General features: G+C 33.3%; 2 protein-coding genes across 2 annotated transcripts; one reads left to right on the forward strand and one right to left on the reverse strand.

Moving 5' to 3' along the window:
• Window positions 1–3,847: 3,847 nt before the first annotated feature.
• On the forward strand, window positions 3,848–5,485 carry LOC111389497 (probable E3 ubiquitin-protein ligase RHY1A). The gene is made up of 3 exons (XM_023014414.1): window positions 3,848–4,215; window positions 4,321–4,433; window positions 4,991–5,485. The coding sequence occupies exons 1-3, from the start codon at window positions 4,063–4,065 to the stop codon at window positions 5,262–5,264; spliced, it is 540 nt and encodes a 179-aa protein (XP_022870182.1). The 5' UTR covers window positions 3,848–4,062; the 3' UTR covers window positions 5,265–5,485.
• Window positions 5,486–9,226: 3,741 nt separating this feature from the next.
• Window positions 9,227–16,143, reverse strand: LOC111389492 (E3 ubiquitin-protein ligase RLIM-like). The gene is made up of 6 exons (XM_023014406.1): window positions 15,816–16,143; window positions 13,597–14,574; window positions 13,120–13,293; window positions 10,222–10,364; window positions 9,634–9,744; window positions 9,227–9,505 (listed from the first exon to the last, which is right to left on the reverse strand). The coding sequence occupies exons 1-6, from the start codon at window positions 15,957–15,959 to the stop codon at window positions 9,424–9,426; spliced, it is 1,632 nt and encodes a 543-aa protein (XP_022870174.1). The 5' UTR covers window positions 15,960–16,143; the 3' UTR covers window positions 9,227–9,423.
• Between the last annotated feature and the right edge of the window lie 917 nt (window positions 16,144–17,060).

The raw sequence follows: 17,060 nt of genomic DNA on the forward strand, positions 1-17,060 counted from the left end.
GAGCTGGCAGCTTCATTCTGTCATTTCAGTGGTGGATCCACAAAATCATCATCTGTCGGCTCCACATTCACCTTTGCCTATTGTACATCTTCATTGTGTATCTTTGTATGCGATACACCAACATACGAAATTATTGCTAATGAAATAACCTTGGTGTCAGTAGGGGGAGTGGAATGCCTTTTGCCCACCTCATTTCCAGAGTTCTTAACTTTCTCATGAGGCTGCTTGGGCTTTGAATATTGAAAATATGTCATCCAACACATACAAGTGGTATGAATCAGTTTAGACAAAAGTATAAATTAGATCACATGATATCTAACAGAAAGTGATCAGTACAGTTCACATTATAGTACTTAGGTCACATAATAGTGTGTCACATGTTTTAGTAACATTAAAAACTACATGTCATGTAACATTATATTAACATTATAATATTTTATTCACATAACAAAAATTCACAAGGTTCAGTTCACATTATAACAACATTTAACACTAACGAACGACATGTCACAAATATATTTTATTTCACGTCACAGAATATCTAAATTTCAAATTTCAAACCTCTCATGTAAGGTGCTGTAAGCTCAACATCAATCGGGTCTATATCATTTATCTCTTTTTTGTGTTTATTATCAACTTTTCGGAAAGTTGTTGCCAGGTTTCTTGTCTTTAGAAGAGGATTCAAGGCGAGGGAAATGACTCCGGTCACTAGTTCCCAATCTCTTGTCTGATCCTGGCGCTTCAACCTTGGTACATACAAGTTTTAAAAATGTTAGACATGTGTCGTATCTTAAATTTGATTACAAGACAAATCATAATGAATTTAAAAACTTACATTCTCACTTGAAAACATATTCTCATCCAATAATGCCACAGAAGAGTGTTTGTGAGCACTCCAATTCATTATGCGGGGGTATTTTTTACCCACACGTGCAGTCACATTCCCCTCAATACTAGGTAAACATTCGTACAACCACACTTGGAAAGCAATTAAAAAACCAAACAATCTGTAGTGACTAGTTTCTTTCTCCAAACCTTTCTTCAACGACGATAATGTAAGTTCAAAAAGATATTTTCCCCAAGGGAACAGCTCCAAGGTGTTGAAATCATCAGCAAGTGAAAAGATATAATGATCCACCACCTTAGCATATGAAGTCGCAAACAAATAATTGGTGATGAGGAAAATGATACCTAGTCTAGCCACATCATACTCGGGAGCATCCTCATCCAGTGACAGAAATACTCTTCTCACATCATGCCTGGTTATCGTCTTTAAGTCACTAAAATACTTCTCCTTAATTGCTAAAGATTTTTCCTCTAACATTGGTCGATCATCAGCACCAAAATATCGGAGTCTAGTCACAATACAAAATTCAGCTACAAAAAAACGAATGAATCTTCCATTCATATTAAACCATATTTCTTTTTTGTTTGGTTGTTTAACCTCCTGTAACAAGACCTGATGAATGAGCTGCAACTGGATGACAATCTTCATGTAGTGCACAAAGTGGGAGAAACATGTATTTTCAAGTATCTACTTCGGTGCATGCCTGAATTTCTTCACAAAATTTGTGATAACATGCTTAATAGATACAACCGTTATTTTTCCAGGGAACCATTTGCTTGGTTTTATTAAATACTTCCACTCCTACACAAATCATAAAACACAAATTACTATGACTTCCAAATACACATGACATTTTATAGAAGTCAGAAAGCATTACAAGTACCCTCACTCCAAACACCACATCATTGTATATATGTCACATATTATCCAAATCCAGGTCACGAATACATCATACAGGTCACAAATAATTTACTTTATTAAACATACATTCTAAACACATTTTGTAAATACAAAATGTGTTCAGATCAGGAAGAGAAACACTAATCACAAACTATTAAAATCAAGTAATAAATACACAGTATTTTGTAGAAGTCAGAGCACATCGTCAACACCCTTACTCCAGACACCACATCATTGTATACATATCACATATTATCCAAAACTAGGTCACAAACACATAGGTCACAAAAATTTATTATCACATACATACAAAATGTGTTCAGGTCACGAAAAAACAAGTCACAAACTATTTAAATCACTTCAAAATAACTCCGAACACAGGTCATAAAGTTTAAAAATTAGGTCATAACACAGATTGGAGTCATAATCAATCGACCCATATAATGCAACGCTTACTGGAAAACAAATGCACAACAAAACTGAAAATGTAAACACCGATTCACCTTTTTTGAAGATTTTCCTCCAGAACCCGACATCTTCAACATCTTTCGAGCAGAACATTCTGAAGCCTTTTTTTTCCTCTTTCCCTTCTCTATCTCATTTCTTTTATCCTCTACACTACGAGTTAACACTATTTTTAATATTTTTAATTTTTGGAAAAAGCACAAACAATGTTGATTTCACGGTGAAGTTTTGTGTGATAATAGCCGTGTTTTTTACTTGATGCGAGGACTGCGCGATATTGGAATAAGGGAATACTCTTTCGAGCAGAACATTCTGAAGCCTTTTTTTTTTCCTCTTTCCCTTCTCTATCTCATTTCTTTTATCCTCTACACTACGAGTTAACACTATTTTTAATATTTTTAATTTCTGGAAAAAGCACAAACAATGTTGATTTCACGGTGAAGTTTTGTGTGATAATAGCCGTGTTTTTTACTTGATGCGAGGACTGCGCGATATTGGAATAAGGGAATATTATAAAGGAAAAATCACCGTGCAAGTTAAAGAAGATAATCATGTGAGCTGATATTCTAGAGAAAGTGTGTATCGTGTATAATGAAAATGGAGAGAGAGAAAGTAGGGTAAATATCGTGTGAGCCAGTGTTCTCTAAGAGAGTATGTGGAAGAGAGAGAAAGAGAGTCGTGCATATGATGAAGAAGAGGAGAGAGAGAGTAAGTGGGATAAATTTTAAAACTGATTTGGTTAGTTTATAATTTTATTTGATTAGATTTAGTTACCTAATTAGTCGGTAATTATGCATGTTTTAATTAAATATTTATTAATTCTAATACCACCCAATATATGAAATCTAAACTTATCACCCTTATTTATGATATGTAATCTCTAATTGTAGGTTTCAAGGTAATTTTTCCATTTTAAAATGTGAGCCACTTTCCAATTGTTAAGTATTAATTTTTTTTTTTTCAAAAAATATTTAAAGCTCATTAAATGGGGAAATTGTTTTAAAAAACAACTGTCACTAATATTTAATAAGTGACGTGTGTCAACGTAATAATCAATAAAAACGGAGTGCTAATGTAATGTGTACCATTTGAGTTGAATCGGTCCAAGTACTTAGAAATAAATCATGTAATCGACTCTTCATTGTCACGATATTCAAAAGTTCAAATAGTATGTATCAGACCATGCAAAATAAAAGACACTGCGCATAAATAAAAACTTGCAAGCTAATGGGTGATGAGGCCAACTTCTATTTATAAACTTCACAAGTGCTAAATAATTAAAAATAATAAAATAATTGTTAGGCCAAGACCCAATGAAAACAATTAAACTATGGATGATGATGAACACAATGTTTTTTTCTTTTTCTTCTTTTAATTGTATAATATTTTTTAATTTCGTTTAGTAAAATATAAGAAAAATGTTGGACATTATATTTGCAATTTACCCAACTGTAACTAACTAACTTAACTGTTGAACAACTTAAATGGAGGACTATTGGGCAAATTTGTGGCAAGTTTGGTGTTGGTTAGTCACGTGACCAACCTAATTGTATCTCTTTCTTAGCCACGCAACCTGTCTGTCTACCATGAAATTTCTCCTCTCCTTCCTTCTTTTCACATTTTCAGCTTATTTACCAACAATTACAATCATGTCAATGGTGGGATCCCACCATTGGCTTTCAATTATTTTTCATTACTTACCTATCTACACCATTTCCTCATTTGTTTCCGAGAAATTTCCCCCTTCAGAAATTCGAGAAAAATCAGAATTCTAGAAGAAGACGCTCAAAAGCTGTAATAATTCTTATTATACATAATCACTTATTTTTGCCTAATAAGTAATCATCTCAATGGCTGGCATGCTTCCTGGAGTTGAATCTGCAAGAAGAAGAAGATTCCATTCTGATTCTCCAAACCCATCTGGTTATAACTTCACAAGGCGTTCATCTTTTTGTTTATATACAAGCAATCATGAGAACCTGCACAGTTCATCCTCTTCCATGGTACTAAAATCAAAATAATCTTAAGGAATTTTCGTATCTATATGTATATATATTTTTATTTATGTGGGGTTTTTATGAAATTTCTGGATCTGTTGAAAATAACAGAGGATTCCGATAGGCCAGGCATATTGTGATGAAAAGCTAGGGGCTGTAGCTAGAGAAGCCAAGAAAAGGCTGGATGAGAAGCTGAAAGCACAGTGGAAATCAAAAATCAAAAGGTAATACATTGAGATGACATACTTTGTTTATGAGTAAAAAAGTAACTTGATTTTTTCTTGCCATGAAAATTAAGTAATTTTAGGCAATTTTTGGAGAACTAAATTTTTGGTAATTTAAATTCTCAAAGACTCTTTTTTTTTATTAGAATTGATGAAACGACCACAATAAAAGGGAAAAAGAAAAACGAAAAAAGTTAGAAAGGAATATTGTAATATTTGATTATCATAAGTTCCAAGATTCAAATTCATCATACTTTAACAAACACACACAATCTCAATTTTGATTTCTCGAGAATTAACTAAATACCCTCAAAACGCAATAGCCGTGAACAGATAAGATAAAGATAAACTTTATTCAAGTGTTCAGATGTTCCCTTCTTGTATTGTATTTGTATGTTAGGATGATGAATAAAGATCATCCTCTATAGTTCAATCCAACTCAATGTACAAATATTTACGGTTTTCTACTTTCAAGTCCACTCTAGTCCAGTAGGCAAAAAATGTTCAAATTTTCATCAAAGTAATTATTATTCTTCATATTTCTTAATCAAATGTAGGGTTTCGAGTGAGCTACAAAGGCCAAGAAATCTGGAAGGCAGCCCTGCAATTGAAGGGAAAGAAGTATTTGGATTAAAGAAAAAGTTTAATTGGGCAAAAATAAGCTGGAAATGTACAGAACAAGAGGAGTGTGCAGTTTGTTTGGAGCATTTTGTGGCCGTAGACACCCTAATGCAGTTGCCATGTGCCCATAAATTCCATTCAAAGTGTTTGGTGCCATGGCTAGAGAGTAATGCACATTGTCCTTGTTGTAGAATGGAAATTCAAAATTGATAAAAATAAAATAAAAATGATGTCATGGATTTCGATAATAAAGCTACGGAATTCGATGTTGGATAAGTGTAGTTTCATTTCGTTGTTTACTTTTCCTTCTATTTACAATTTTTTTTTTCAATTACGAATGAACCTTTGTTGTAAGGTCGATGTGGTTGGTACTTGGTAGCTCCCCTAGTTTGAAGTTTAGGCGTGGGAGGGTTTTTGAGGCGGAGTTTTAATATTGTCGGGTAATATGGATAATTCGTAGTTATATTCAGTCATTTTATATTTCATTTTTATAATAAAGATATAATGGTGAACTATTTTTCTTGAGAAAGATATAAGAGAAGTGTGGGTTCGTTGTGGGTTCACAGACTAGTTGTAATCATCTCCTTTATTAAAAAGATGAAAACTATAATGTCAAGTGGATATAGCTCTAGCGAATCACTTTAGCGTGCATTTAGATGGCTTTATAAAGCTCAAAAGTGCTTCTTTGAGGAAAAAATGCTTTCCGGTATCATTATAGATGATTGGTTAAAGTTGAGGTGCTTAATGACAAGAAAAATAAACTTTTTAAAGTTGTTTTAAAGAAACTTTAATATCGAACTTCTCTATGAAAATTATAAATTTTCAAATATATTTGAACTTTTCAGATAGATGCTGGGCGTGGTTGGATTGCAAATTTTCTAATGTATCAATGAATAGTACATTAACTTGCATGAATTTAAATATTATTTTTGAATGGTTTGTGATATTTTTATCTTAAAAAAATAATTAATGTTTAATCAACAATTTTTGAATAAGTTCTATTGACAGAAATTATGTTCACAACAGATTCTGGTTCTTTGGGTAAGCTCCACTCTACATTTCAAATGGGTTTATTAATGTAAAAATAGATAGAATTAATCCATTTGGGTGAATGTCGCCTATTTTTCTGTAGTTGAGAACTCAAAAGCCCAAATTAAAAGGTTAGGGACGTTATTTACCTTAAATTAACTTGAAAGTTTTAACTTCCATTTGTCACATCAGATTAAAATATTTCTGCGAATGAGATGAATTTAGACAGAGATTCATTTATCATAATGGATGTAATGAGGGAAAATAATGGGTTGTAAATAAGAACATTTGTAAGATAAATATTTTTTTGTTAATCAAATGGAAGAAAAGTAAGTTCTTATCTGGACAATTTTTTTTTTTTTTTTTTAAATGTAACCTTTTTACTTAGAAGTGAAATTACTTAAAAGATAAATTTATGTTTAAGCTTACTTTAAAACAAAATAATTTAAGCTTACTTTAAAAAAATTATTTTGTTTTACTTAAAATAAAAATAAAAAGTAAATTGTCCATTGTCCATTGTAGTGATTCACAGGGTTCGCGCCGATTCAAATTCATTTTTTTACTTAACTTAAAAGAACAAAAGTTGTACCCTAAATGACGAAAGTTCAATAGCTGAAAGCACCACTAACTTATGCTCTAACCTGAGTGCACAATGATGCAATTATGAAGGGTGCGCTCTACCACTGAACTAATAGCCCGTCGTGCGAGCCTTCCATTGTGGGCCCGCTATGCCAAAAGCCTAGATCGCGGATAAATGAAAATTTCATTGATAAGACATTTTCAATTGTAGCCAATGTACTGTTTCCAGCCAAACTATTAAGCTTACTTTCATAAAAAGTAATTATTTCTACTTGTAAGAAAGAAAAACAAGTTATCTAAATATGTTTATTTATAAAAGTTACTTAAATTAATTTTACTTTAAAAAATATATGTTTTTCCTTTAAAGTAAGCTATCCAAATATGTTTAAAAATAAAAAAAAAGGGTGATTTAAAAGTAACTTTATTCTTTTTTAAGCTTGTTTTTTAAAAGTTGCTTTTAAGTTTATATTTTAAAATATTGATATATTGTTTAAACGTGTTGTGATACTAAACAATTCAAGATGTTGTACCTGATAGACCCTTAAACTCAAGAACATTTGAGAAATATACAAGTCAGAATTAATTATATGAAATTTAAACCAACTTTACAAACAAAACTTATTGAATTATGCTTGATGTACATTATGATTTATACCTTTGTTGACATCCTTCCTATATGGAAGAAATATGTGTAATGGTGTGATAAATGGGTTCAAAATCAATGATTTTAATGGATCCACGTAAAAGAATGTCAATCAAAGTGTGAAGTAGAGTGTACATGTCGCATGGTTGATACTTATTTTACCAACATTAATAAAGACAATGGTCAATCAATGCATGAATTATTCTTGATATTGCATTTTGTTAATAATAACTTATGCTGTCAAAATTTAATTTAACCATCCAAGAGGGAAAATAAGTGGGCACATGATTCGATTGTGCGATGTAACAACTTTGCAAAGGAATGACCACATGAAATGGACACATCATGACATTATCATTATTCTTCATTATATTCTCTTCTCTTCGTTATCAGAATTAGAATCGATCCACTAATTCGAGTAGATTAGTCTAAATTTAGTCTAACAAGAAGTAAAAAAAAATCGTAAATCTAAAAGAATTTATGAATTGATAGATTTAACTCGTTACCCTTTTCAAGTAAATGTTCCTTTTGATTTTCGAAACATTGTCGTATGATTAAAAAATTTCGTACCATTATTTATTGATTCAAAAAATGTTTACCCTTGTCAAGGCAAGTAACGATGTCCACAAGGGATGTAGTTTAATATCTGGCTTTTAAGATCAATCGATTAAATAAAAAAAATCTTTACCAACAAGAAAATTAAAAAAAAATTATAAAAAGCGTAAGGTTATAATTTGTCCATTTCAATGCATGAGCTTCCGAACAAGAAACTTTTATTAGGAGAAAAATATCAGTTTTTCGGATTTTACCATGTATTGTTGTTAAATATCATTATCTATATGTTATGGTCACCTAATAATATTGTCTGTAATGGGTCCAAAATAGGTTAAAATTTCAGTGATGATGCATAAAATAATTGAAGCATAAGTGACATCGAACGTGACCTCTTAGATAAGAAATATGTGGCAATAATTTTGAAGTTATTTTGATTCACATTATAAATATCATGAGTTATTTTCTTATATGAATCATATTTGTTTAATTTTTTATAATTTTATTTATATACTTTTGCCAACACTCAATCAATAAAAAGGGGGGAAAAGGTCGAGTTTCAATTGGAAAAGGTCGAGTTTCAATTATAAATGTTCGATATTACACCTAATATATCTTCTCCAAATGAATTGAGTTATGCTTTATTTTAAACATAATTATTGCTTGTTTAAATAATTTTGACTAGGGGTAAACGCGGTTCAGTTTGTACTATATTTTCTACTCAAACATTGTGTGCGGTTAGAAATTTTTTCGAACCAAACCATAATTTGCAGTCTGATTCGATTTTAATCTGTGGTTTATTTTTTTATATTATAGTAATGTATTTAACATAAGTTAAATATAAGTTTAAATGATAACTAATAATGTTAAATTACATTCATATTTACCATAAAACACATAAATAAATTATTTTCAAAGTTGGTTGTTAAAAGATGTTCATAGAACAAGGACCGTACTACACGTATATAATCATTTACACCCCACTCACATCATCAAGGTGGGGACCACGGCTCGACATTATTAAATACACGCGGGGCCCGCATGTTTGTGAGGAAAAAGAAACCACGGTTCCTCGTGAACTCGAACCAACAGTTTCAACTCAACAATTTCGGTTCGATTTATGGTTTCGCTATTTTTTTGTGCTGTCCTAATTTTGACCGCCATTACATTGGTCAACAAATTGACCAATTAGTGTGGAGATAAAATTATAAAACTATACGTCTGCGAAATTTGCTAAAAACTATTTATAAAAGTGTGTAGTCAAAAGATGGCTAAAATATAATTTTCGGGACTGGGTTACCATTTTCAATGCTTCTGTGTATTGAAAAAAATAATAATAATAAAATAAAATAAAATAACTGTTCAAAAATAAATAAATTGTCAGAAGTTTTTCTCTTCTTTTTGGGCAAACTATATAATTACTGATTTTACAACTAAAGTGAAGATTTCGTTATTTAAAAAACCAGTAGTTCCATTCAAAGGTTATGGATGAAAGTGACATTCCGAGAGAAATACGAACTCATGGCCTATACAGCACCTCATATACATAGCTATATACAAAATGTACTAAAGAGGAGGGGTCTCTGAGTTTGAAACAGATCCTTCTGGGAAGCCTTCGCGAACATCCCCCCGGCAGAGTGGACAAACACTGGAGCACAAGCACATACTTTAATTTACAGATATTTAAAAAGAATAGAAGGAGATGTGGATGTGGATGGGGATGGGGATGGGGATGGGGGAATAAGTGCAGCAAATAAGTGCAGCAATGTCACATACCCGTGAATCTCCTTCAGCCATTTATCTACACATAACATGTGATACTCATGGTGACATGGGAGAACTCGAATTTTGTCTCCTTCCTCGTAGTCAGCGAGGCAAATGTAACACCTGCAAGACATAGTTTCATCATAAGGTAAAACTAAAAGCCATGGCAAACGGACCTGCAGATATAGACGATATTAACATTAAAAATGCACATACTGGAATACCATGCAACAAATAAGTAAATGACATATCACCGGTAAACGAGTCATAGCACAAAAGATAACATTTGCACAAAATAGGGACATTATCATTTTTCCATTATTCATAACCAAAGCTCTCCATGAGGTGGGCACTCATGAATAATCGAATTGTGCAAGAGAATGTGACTTTTTCTCTCTCCCTTTAGTCTCCTCCAAAAATTCTCTCTGTTTTATATAGTTTTCTTGCCAAGAGGTGCTGCATCATCCTGCTTAGATTTCCTTTCTAAGATGCAAAGAATCCCAATTGATTAGCCCACCCCCCGTCCCTTCTGTTTTCTCTTTTTCGGGATCTTCCAACCACTTTGAGCGTGACTCATTAAAAAGGCAGGGGAAAACATACTGCTGATTATCGTCTCCACTTTCCAATTTTTCAGGCTTTCTGTGAGTCTTCTCAGGAAAAGAGTCAACCAGCGATTCCGGAGCCGGAAGTGAGACCACAGACAAGGAAAGTGACATTGGTTGTCGATGAATTTCATCCAAAACCTGCATTTTGCAGATGTTAAATTAGTTTCTTCAATTAGAACACATCGATATAATGTTGGTTAGCATATATGAGAGGAAAAAACACAAATAGAAGGGTTTTACTCTTGATTTATTGGATAACTCAAATATAATTTTTTTATTCATTCTGAGAAGATATTAGAGAGAGGCATCAGATAACAACTTCATTCTGAAAAGATTCTCTTCGCAAAATTTAATTGACTCCAATAAAAAACTTCATTAACATAACTGAAGGAACTCAATCACTCACAAAAAACACTCAAAAGAGAAAATGTTTATTCTCTAGAACATAGTAGTTTTCAACTTTACTTTCTCTTACAATTGTTGCTTATTATTGCTCCACTCACAAACCAATAATCCTATTTATACTTCTAGTAAAAGCATTCTTTATTATGCGCGTGCTTGAATCCTATATCTAATTCATTTAACAAGTTCATATGAATACACATTTTAGATCTAATTGATGTGTATTCATGAATTTAATTGATATAACAGATTCACAGTTATTCTTTTAAAATTAATGATATCTAATTACTGCTGACTACTATGAATGTTCAATGTATCATCGTCAACATTCATGACATGTCTAGATTAAGCCCTTGTTTGAGCCTCATTTTTGGGCTAAAATGCATTTTTCAATAGTGTTTTGTTGGAGAATGCGTGGTTAAAAATAAGGAAAAAATTTGAATTCATGTGTAAAATTATTTTATGGTGTGTCGTTGAAAATGAGTTATGGAAAAACGAGTTTTTGAAAAAATGGGGGCAAAACATAGGCTAAGTTTCAACGTCGCTCCTTAAGCTAGACTTGTCAAACAACAAGCTTTTCTTTCAAGCAGGTGGCTCTCAATAAATTTCTTTATGTAGTCAGTCAGAAATGCTGACTTCAAACATTTCATCCCTTTTCAGCTGCTAATATGGTAATATAGTCAGAAATGCTGACTTCTAACGTGATCACTGAGTCACTGTAGCAATAAATTCTGTATAATCAAATCCGTGCGTCTTAGATCTTATTTTCCGTGTCCTTTTGGACAACCTTTTTCAAGTAACTCGTACTACTGAATTGAATTCTCTCTCTTGGCACCTTTAACCACTTTCCCTCCCTTGCATTTTTTTAATTTACTTTTACCCCAAAGAAATTTAACTTCGCTCTTCAGTTAACTGGTAACAATGGAGCTTTACTGTATATAAAAGGAGAAGAGTCAAACCCTGTTCCAATTCAACCCAATGGCTCCAACCTCCCTCAAGGTGGCTCAAGTGATGGCTCATACTAGTTGGACCTTCCTGTTGTTGAAGATTCTAAGGAAAAAGTAAGGAAAGGAGATTTAGCAAGCTCCGAGGCTCATCTACATGTTAAACCCATGTTCGGTTCAACTTCTATTTACATAGCAATGTGGATACTCTATTCCTTTAATGGGCATACGACTGCCAAACTTGGACTGTTCGACATTTCATTGGGGCATATCGGCGAACATGTGGGGACTGGGAGCATTTGACTCTCCAAATCAGCAATTTTGATGGGGTTTTGTACAATGTTTACTTCGGACAACATAGTGCAGGCACATGGATCGATACATGAATGGTGGAATTTCACACCGGCAACAAAATCGTCGCATATTCAGCATTAAACGACCATCCATTTTGTCCTAAACCTGGGCTTGTGCTACAGGGAGATGGTGATGTTATTCAAGTGTCTTCTTGCTGCGGTGGTTGTATTGAGACAGCTGCGATGTGATGCTGTTGAGGCAAAAAAATTATACAGCAGGAATTTTAGTGGTGACTTTGGTTGCTCGGGTAGTGGGGTGGGGTGAAGAAGGCGATGAATAGTTTTTTCCTTTTATTATTTTTATTTTGTTTTAGTTATTTATTTTAATTGTTTTATAAGGTTAAATAACAAAGTTACCCTTTTAAATTGGTCAGAATTCAATTTTATTGGTCAACTATCAGTCAATTAGACCCCTCGTGCATATTTTTGAAAGGTTTGAGACTGTGAGTAGCTTAAAGTGAAGGTTAAGGTAAAATCCGCAAAAAAAAAAAAAATGAAATATTAGGGACCGCTGCTGCAATTTTCCCTTCTATTTAATTTGCACACATGAATCTCAAATCTAATTAATGTAATATTTATAAATGAATTTATGCACTCTAGATCTAATACATTTTATGTGTATTCATGAATTCCATTAATATAGTAGATTTGTAATCCTTCTTCTATAATAATAATAATAAACACTCATTGTAGACTACCAATGTGCACTGTATTATCTTTAACATTCAAAATGTCTAGATAAATTTTTAACATGGTCAACTTCAAAAGATATCAAAAGGTTAATTTGCTGCTTTAAATACAATCAGCTTTAAAAGTCAAAACTATCAGCAAAAAATAAGCTAAAGATGATCCTATGATGCTCGGACTCGAGTACAGCCCATACGGGTATGTATCTAAGTGTCAGATCTTTTATTTCCTAAAATGTAAGACACGTGAACAAAGTTAAAAAGAGTTTGAATTTTTTGTTAACCTTATTAACCTATCAATACTGTTAATATGGCTTCTCTGTCAAACTGATTCACCTAAAAACATTAGTAGCAATGGAAACAATAACTCATTTGACTAAAATCATGAAACCGTGTCCGGATGGAGGACATGTACCCGTGTCGTATTCCAACACGGGAACTCCGATCATTTCGAAGAGTCCGGGCATCAAATATGGCTGGTAAATATTGATTGTTAAAAATGAATTACCTCGAACAAGGCTTCAGCAAGCATGACAATTCGTGAAACACCAGCACGAGAACCAGATTCTTCAGATGTCAAACTGGACTGACACGAGCATGTGCTATCAGCGTGTATCCCTCTAGGACAAGCTGCAGTTCGTTGTTCACTTGGATCAAGACCGCCACGAAGTCTTTCCCAGATCTGTGCACAGTGCTTGACCAAATGAGTGTGGAAAAATCATATATTACACAAAATTACAACATGGTTATATGCCCCATCAGAACAGTGCTCTCATGCACAGAGTGAAGGAAGAGAATCAATAAAATATCACGCCTCAAAGTAATGAAATCTACATCTTAATTACCCAAATTATAGAGCATGAAATTACAGAGCAGCAGCAGAGAGAGCCTTTCAACAAATGTGAAGAAAAGATGCATTAACCAACAGCTGATATGATAGGTCTTGATGTCTCAAACAAATAAAGAGGAGTATCTTAAATGTTACCTCAGATCTAGAATGCAATCTTTGTTCATTTATGCCTTGAGTCCTGCTTCCATAAGATCTAAAATCCCCTCCAGCCCCATTATTAAAGAAATCGCCACTAAAATCAAGAAGCCATCTGTCATGAGATCTCATAGTATCAGAGTCACCAGATGGGAAAACAAAGGTTCTCGAATCTGTATGTCCTCTAGAACTGCGTCTTGAGAAAGCATCCCAAAATAGTCTTCTACTATTTCTTGCTTCGCGAGTGCTTATATCAGCAGAACTGCTAGGCAAAATATCAGAGGAGACACTGGGCACATCAACATCCAATACACTTGTATTTTGCCTAGTTTGTTCTCTTTCTGACACGTGATGTCCTACACCTGAAGGAATTACCTCCTGCACAGTATCACCCCTTGGTGACTCAGCATTTATAGGCGACTCCGAAACAGCAGAAGCAGACCCAGAACCAGAATCAGAGAAAGAAAAATAAATTGCTTCGTTGACATTATTTTCAACTGAAATTTCATCTGATGAAGAATTGAGCCTGACTGAAGGAGGATCAGTACAATTGGTGAGCCCTGCACCAAGTTGAGATGAATTTCCATTCACGTTGCTGTTTATCCCATTCCCAGCATCAATAGTAGGTCTTTCATTTGCAGATGCGGAAATAGAAGATGGTTGATTTATGTACGAAGTGCTGGCAGTTTCATGACTCCTAGAGCTGATGACTGATTGATCAGAAGGAACCAATTCCCTCCTTTCAGATGAGAGTTTCCCTTTATCACTTTTGTCAGCATCACTTGGACTGCATTCAAGATCAGGATTCTCATTAGCAATAATAGGTCTTCCTGTTGGGATCCCATTTTCAGCTTTGTGGCTGGCAAGGTCAGCTACGGTACCAAGGGATAAAGCAGAATATTTTCTTGGGAGTTTGAACTTTTCTGAATGATAATGTTCTGTAGAATTCACCAGCAATTCAGCTGGATCATCTTCCATCTACAGAAGACAAATTAAAACTCATAGGATAACCTTAACACCTCATTTACCAATCACTTTCAAGAAATGCTTTAAGAACAAGAAAATATTTGCCAAGAGTTGTGCCTGATCCATGCTTTTTGATATATCGTTTTAAATTTTTGATGTCTTTTAACACTATCAAAATTTGAAGATGGGATTGTCGACAAAGTTTTAACATAGTTTTTCCCTACTCTATTGCATGTCCAAATACGATACAAGAACAGAAAGCACGAGCTGGATGGCTCAACTTAGCATAAGTCAACTTAAAAACCAAAATTTTCCTTAGAGTATGCGATGCACACTCAGAAGAGAGCAAGACTCGCTAATTTTCTCTTTTCGGGGGAAAAAAAAATTAATGCCTTGCCTAGCTTTCTGTGCGATTTTACAGCTAGGGACTCCCATTAAGTAATTAGGACAGTACAACAGTCAAAGAAAAGGGGAATCATAGCAATGCTAATTGTTTGAATTTTTTCAATTCAAATAAAATTAAGAAAATCACATTGTTTTTCAACCATCAAAAAATCTCCTTCCCCAATTTGCAGCATCTTCAATGGACATTGTTCAACAAAAAGATCATGGAAACACAACAAAATTATTCAAGTCGAATGAAATACTTCAAAATGCTACAAGCCATAAATCTAGCACCAGTCCAAATCTTAGTACTGCATTTCCATCACAGCTTATTGTTCAACTGGAGAAAAATAGGATCCCTTTTTTTGGAAATTTAGCTCATTTCTAATCCAATAGGTACTCCATTTGGATTGCTGAAAGCATTACTCGGATAGTCGGATGTAAAATCTGACCTTATTCCTTTGATCAATCATAAAAATTCTTACCATTTAGTGAGAGTAAAACATATATTCTTGCCATATTTTTCGAGCTCCAAAAATTCAAGAAGAGTTATCCTCTCTTTCGATGGTCAAATTTATTTATACCCACAATTATTCAAATGCATCATCATATCATTAAAAGTTTTAAAATAAATTGAAATTCACTTTACAATTTGAATCGCAAACATCCCCTAAAGAAATGTATATCAACTTAAAAAGCAAAAATTCACAGAGAAAAATTTCTGGGTCAGAAATCATGAATTCATATAAAAAACAAGAAAAAAGAAAACAAGAAAAAAAAACCCATCTATAATAATTAATAACACAACCCCAAAACTGATGAAACGGCCAATTCGAATTCAATTTCATTCATAACACATGGGCCTGTACCTCGTTGGCGGACTGAGAAGAAGAGGCACCGCAAACAAGGATAGAGGAAAGAGAACGTTTAACGGTGGGCCGTCGGCGTTGGTGTGTCCCGGCCCCATTTCGAGGAGATGGGCAGGATCCCAGCCGGCTGCTGCCCGATCCCATTCTTATCAACTCCTCTTCTCCAACCAGAGAAAAATGGAGACAGAGATATATATTGTGTATGTATATATGTTTGTGTTTTAGGTGGAAGGAATTGGTATATAGAAAATGACAGGGATGGTCTTGGTGATAATAATGGAGGGCTCTGTGTTTTTGTGCGTGTCTCTGTGTGTGAGAGAGAGAGAGTAATAATTATTTTGAGTTTTGAAATTTTGGATTGGTTGGTAGTTAATTGGGTATTAAGATTCCAAGTAGAATTTTAGGTGGGTAAAAAATTTGCTGGTAACCACACTTTCAAAATGTGTCACTTTAGCTATTGAACTTTTTATTTTCGTATAGATGATCATCAAAGTCACATATCTACTAGTTGATTTATCGAATTTGGTAATTTTTCTAACAAAGATATTTTATGTGGTTGGATTCAAACGACGATTATGATATAGATCGATTAAATTAATATCTTAAATGGTGATGAGTGAATAAATTGATGGTTTAGGATAATTTTTTTTTATAAATGTTCAGATGAAGAAACAAAAATCTCTGAAGCCATTAGACATTAGTCACCTCGAAAATAATTGTTAAATTTACTATCATATATACATGAAAAGTGTAACTGAAACAAATTTGTAAGTTTGGTAATTATCTATGCTAAAAAAAACTTTGATGACTGAAGTGTAACATTTTTTAAAGTTTGATGACCAAGATAGTTTTTAACCCTATTTTTGGTAATTGTTCATGATAGGTTGTCATCACTTTTCATTTTGATTTGGGATTGGCACCTAAATGAGAGCGACGTGATATGATTTGTGATTTAAGAAAGTGGAAATGACTAAAATAATCAATTTTTGACTTTACATTTACAAAAATGTCATTTTTTTTTAAAGTTTTTGTAAGATTGTCAATTTTGAACATTTTTACCCCTCTAGATAAATCAAACATCCTACATATCCTTCATTAAAAATTGATTTGATTAGATGAAAAAATAGTACAAAAAATTTTAAATTATCACCTCAAATGCTCTAACTTCACTACTTATACACACACACACGCACGCACGCACAAACAAGAATCCTTTCATTCTCTCTCTCATTCTCTAAAAAAGTA

Source organism: Olea europaea, unplaced genomic scaffold (assembly GCF_002742605.1).
Source record: "Olea europaea var. sylvestris unplaced genomic scaffold, O_europaea_v1 scaffold599, whole genome shotgun sequence".
NCBI lineage: Eukaryota > Viridiplantae > Streptophyta > Magnoliopsida > Lamiales > Oleaceae > Olea > Olea europaea.

Bases quoted from the DNA above. Each gene is read 5' to 3' on its own strand.
- LOC111389497 (XM_023014414.1), top strand. From the start codon at position 4,063: ATGGCTGGCATGCTTCCTGGAGTTGAATCTGCAAGAAGAAGAAGATTC. The intron at 4,216-4,320 runs GTACTAAAATCA...TGAAAATAACAG, and splicing joins ACAGTTCATCCTCTTCCATG to AGGATTCCGATAGGCCAGGC. The intron at 4,434-4,990 runs GTAATACATTGA...AATCAAATGTAG, and splicing joins TGGAAATCAAAAATCAAAAG to GGTTTCGAGTGAGCTACAAA.
- LOC111389492 (XM_023014406.1), bottom strand. From the start codon at position 15,959: ATGGGATCGGGCAGCAGCCGGCTGGGATCCTGCCCATCTCCTCGAAAT. The intron at 9,745-10,221 runs GTATGTTTTCCC...TATGTCTTGCAG, and splicing joins AGTGGAGACGATAATCAGCA to GTGTTACATTTGCCTCGCTG. The intron at 9,506-9,633 runs GTATGTGACATT...CTTGTGCTCCAG, and splicing joins TGGCTGAAGGAGATTCACGG to TGTTTGTCCACTCTGCCGGG.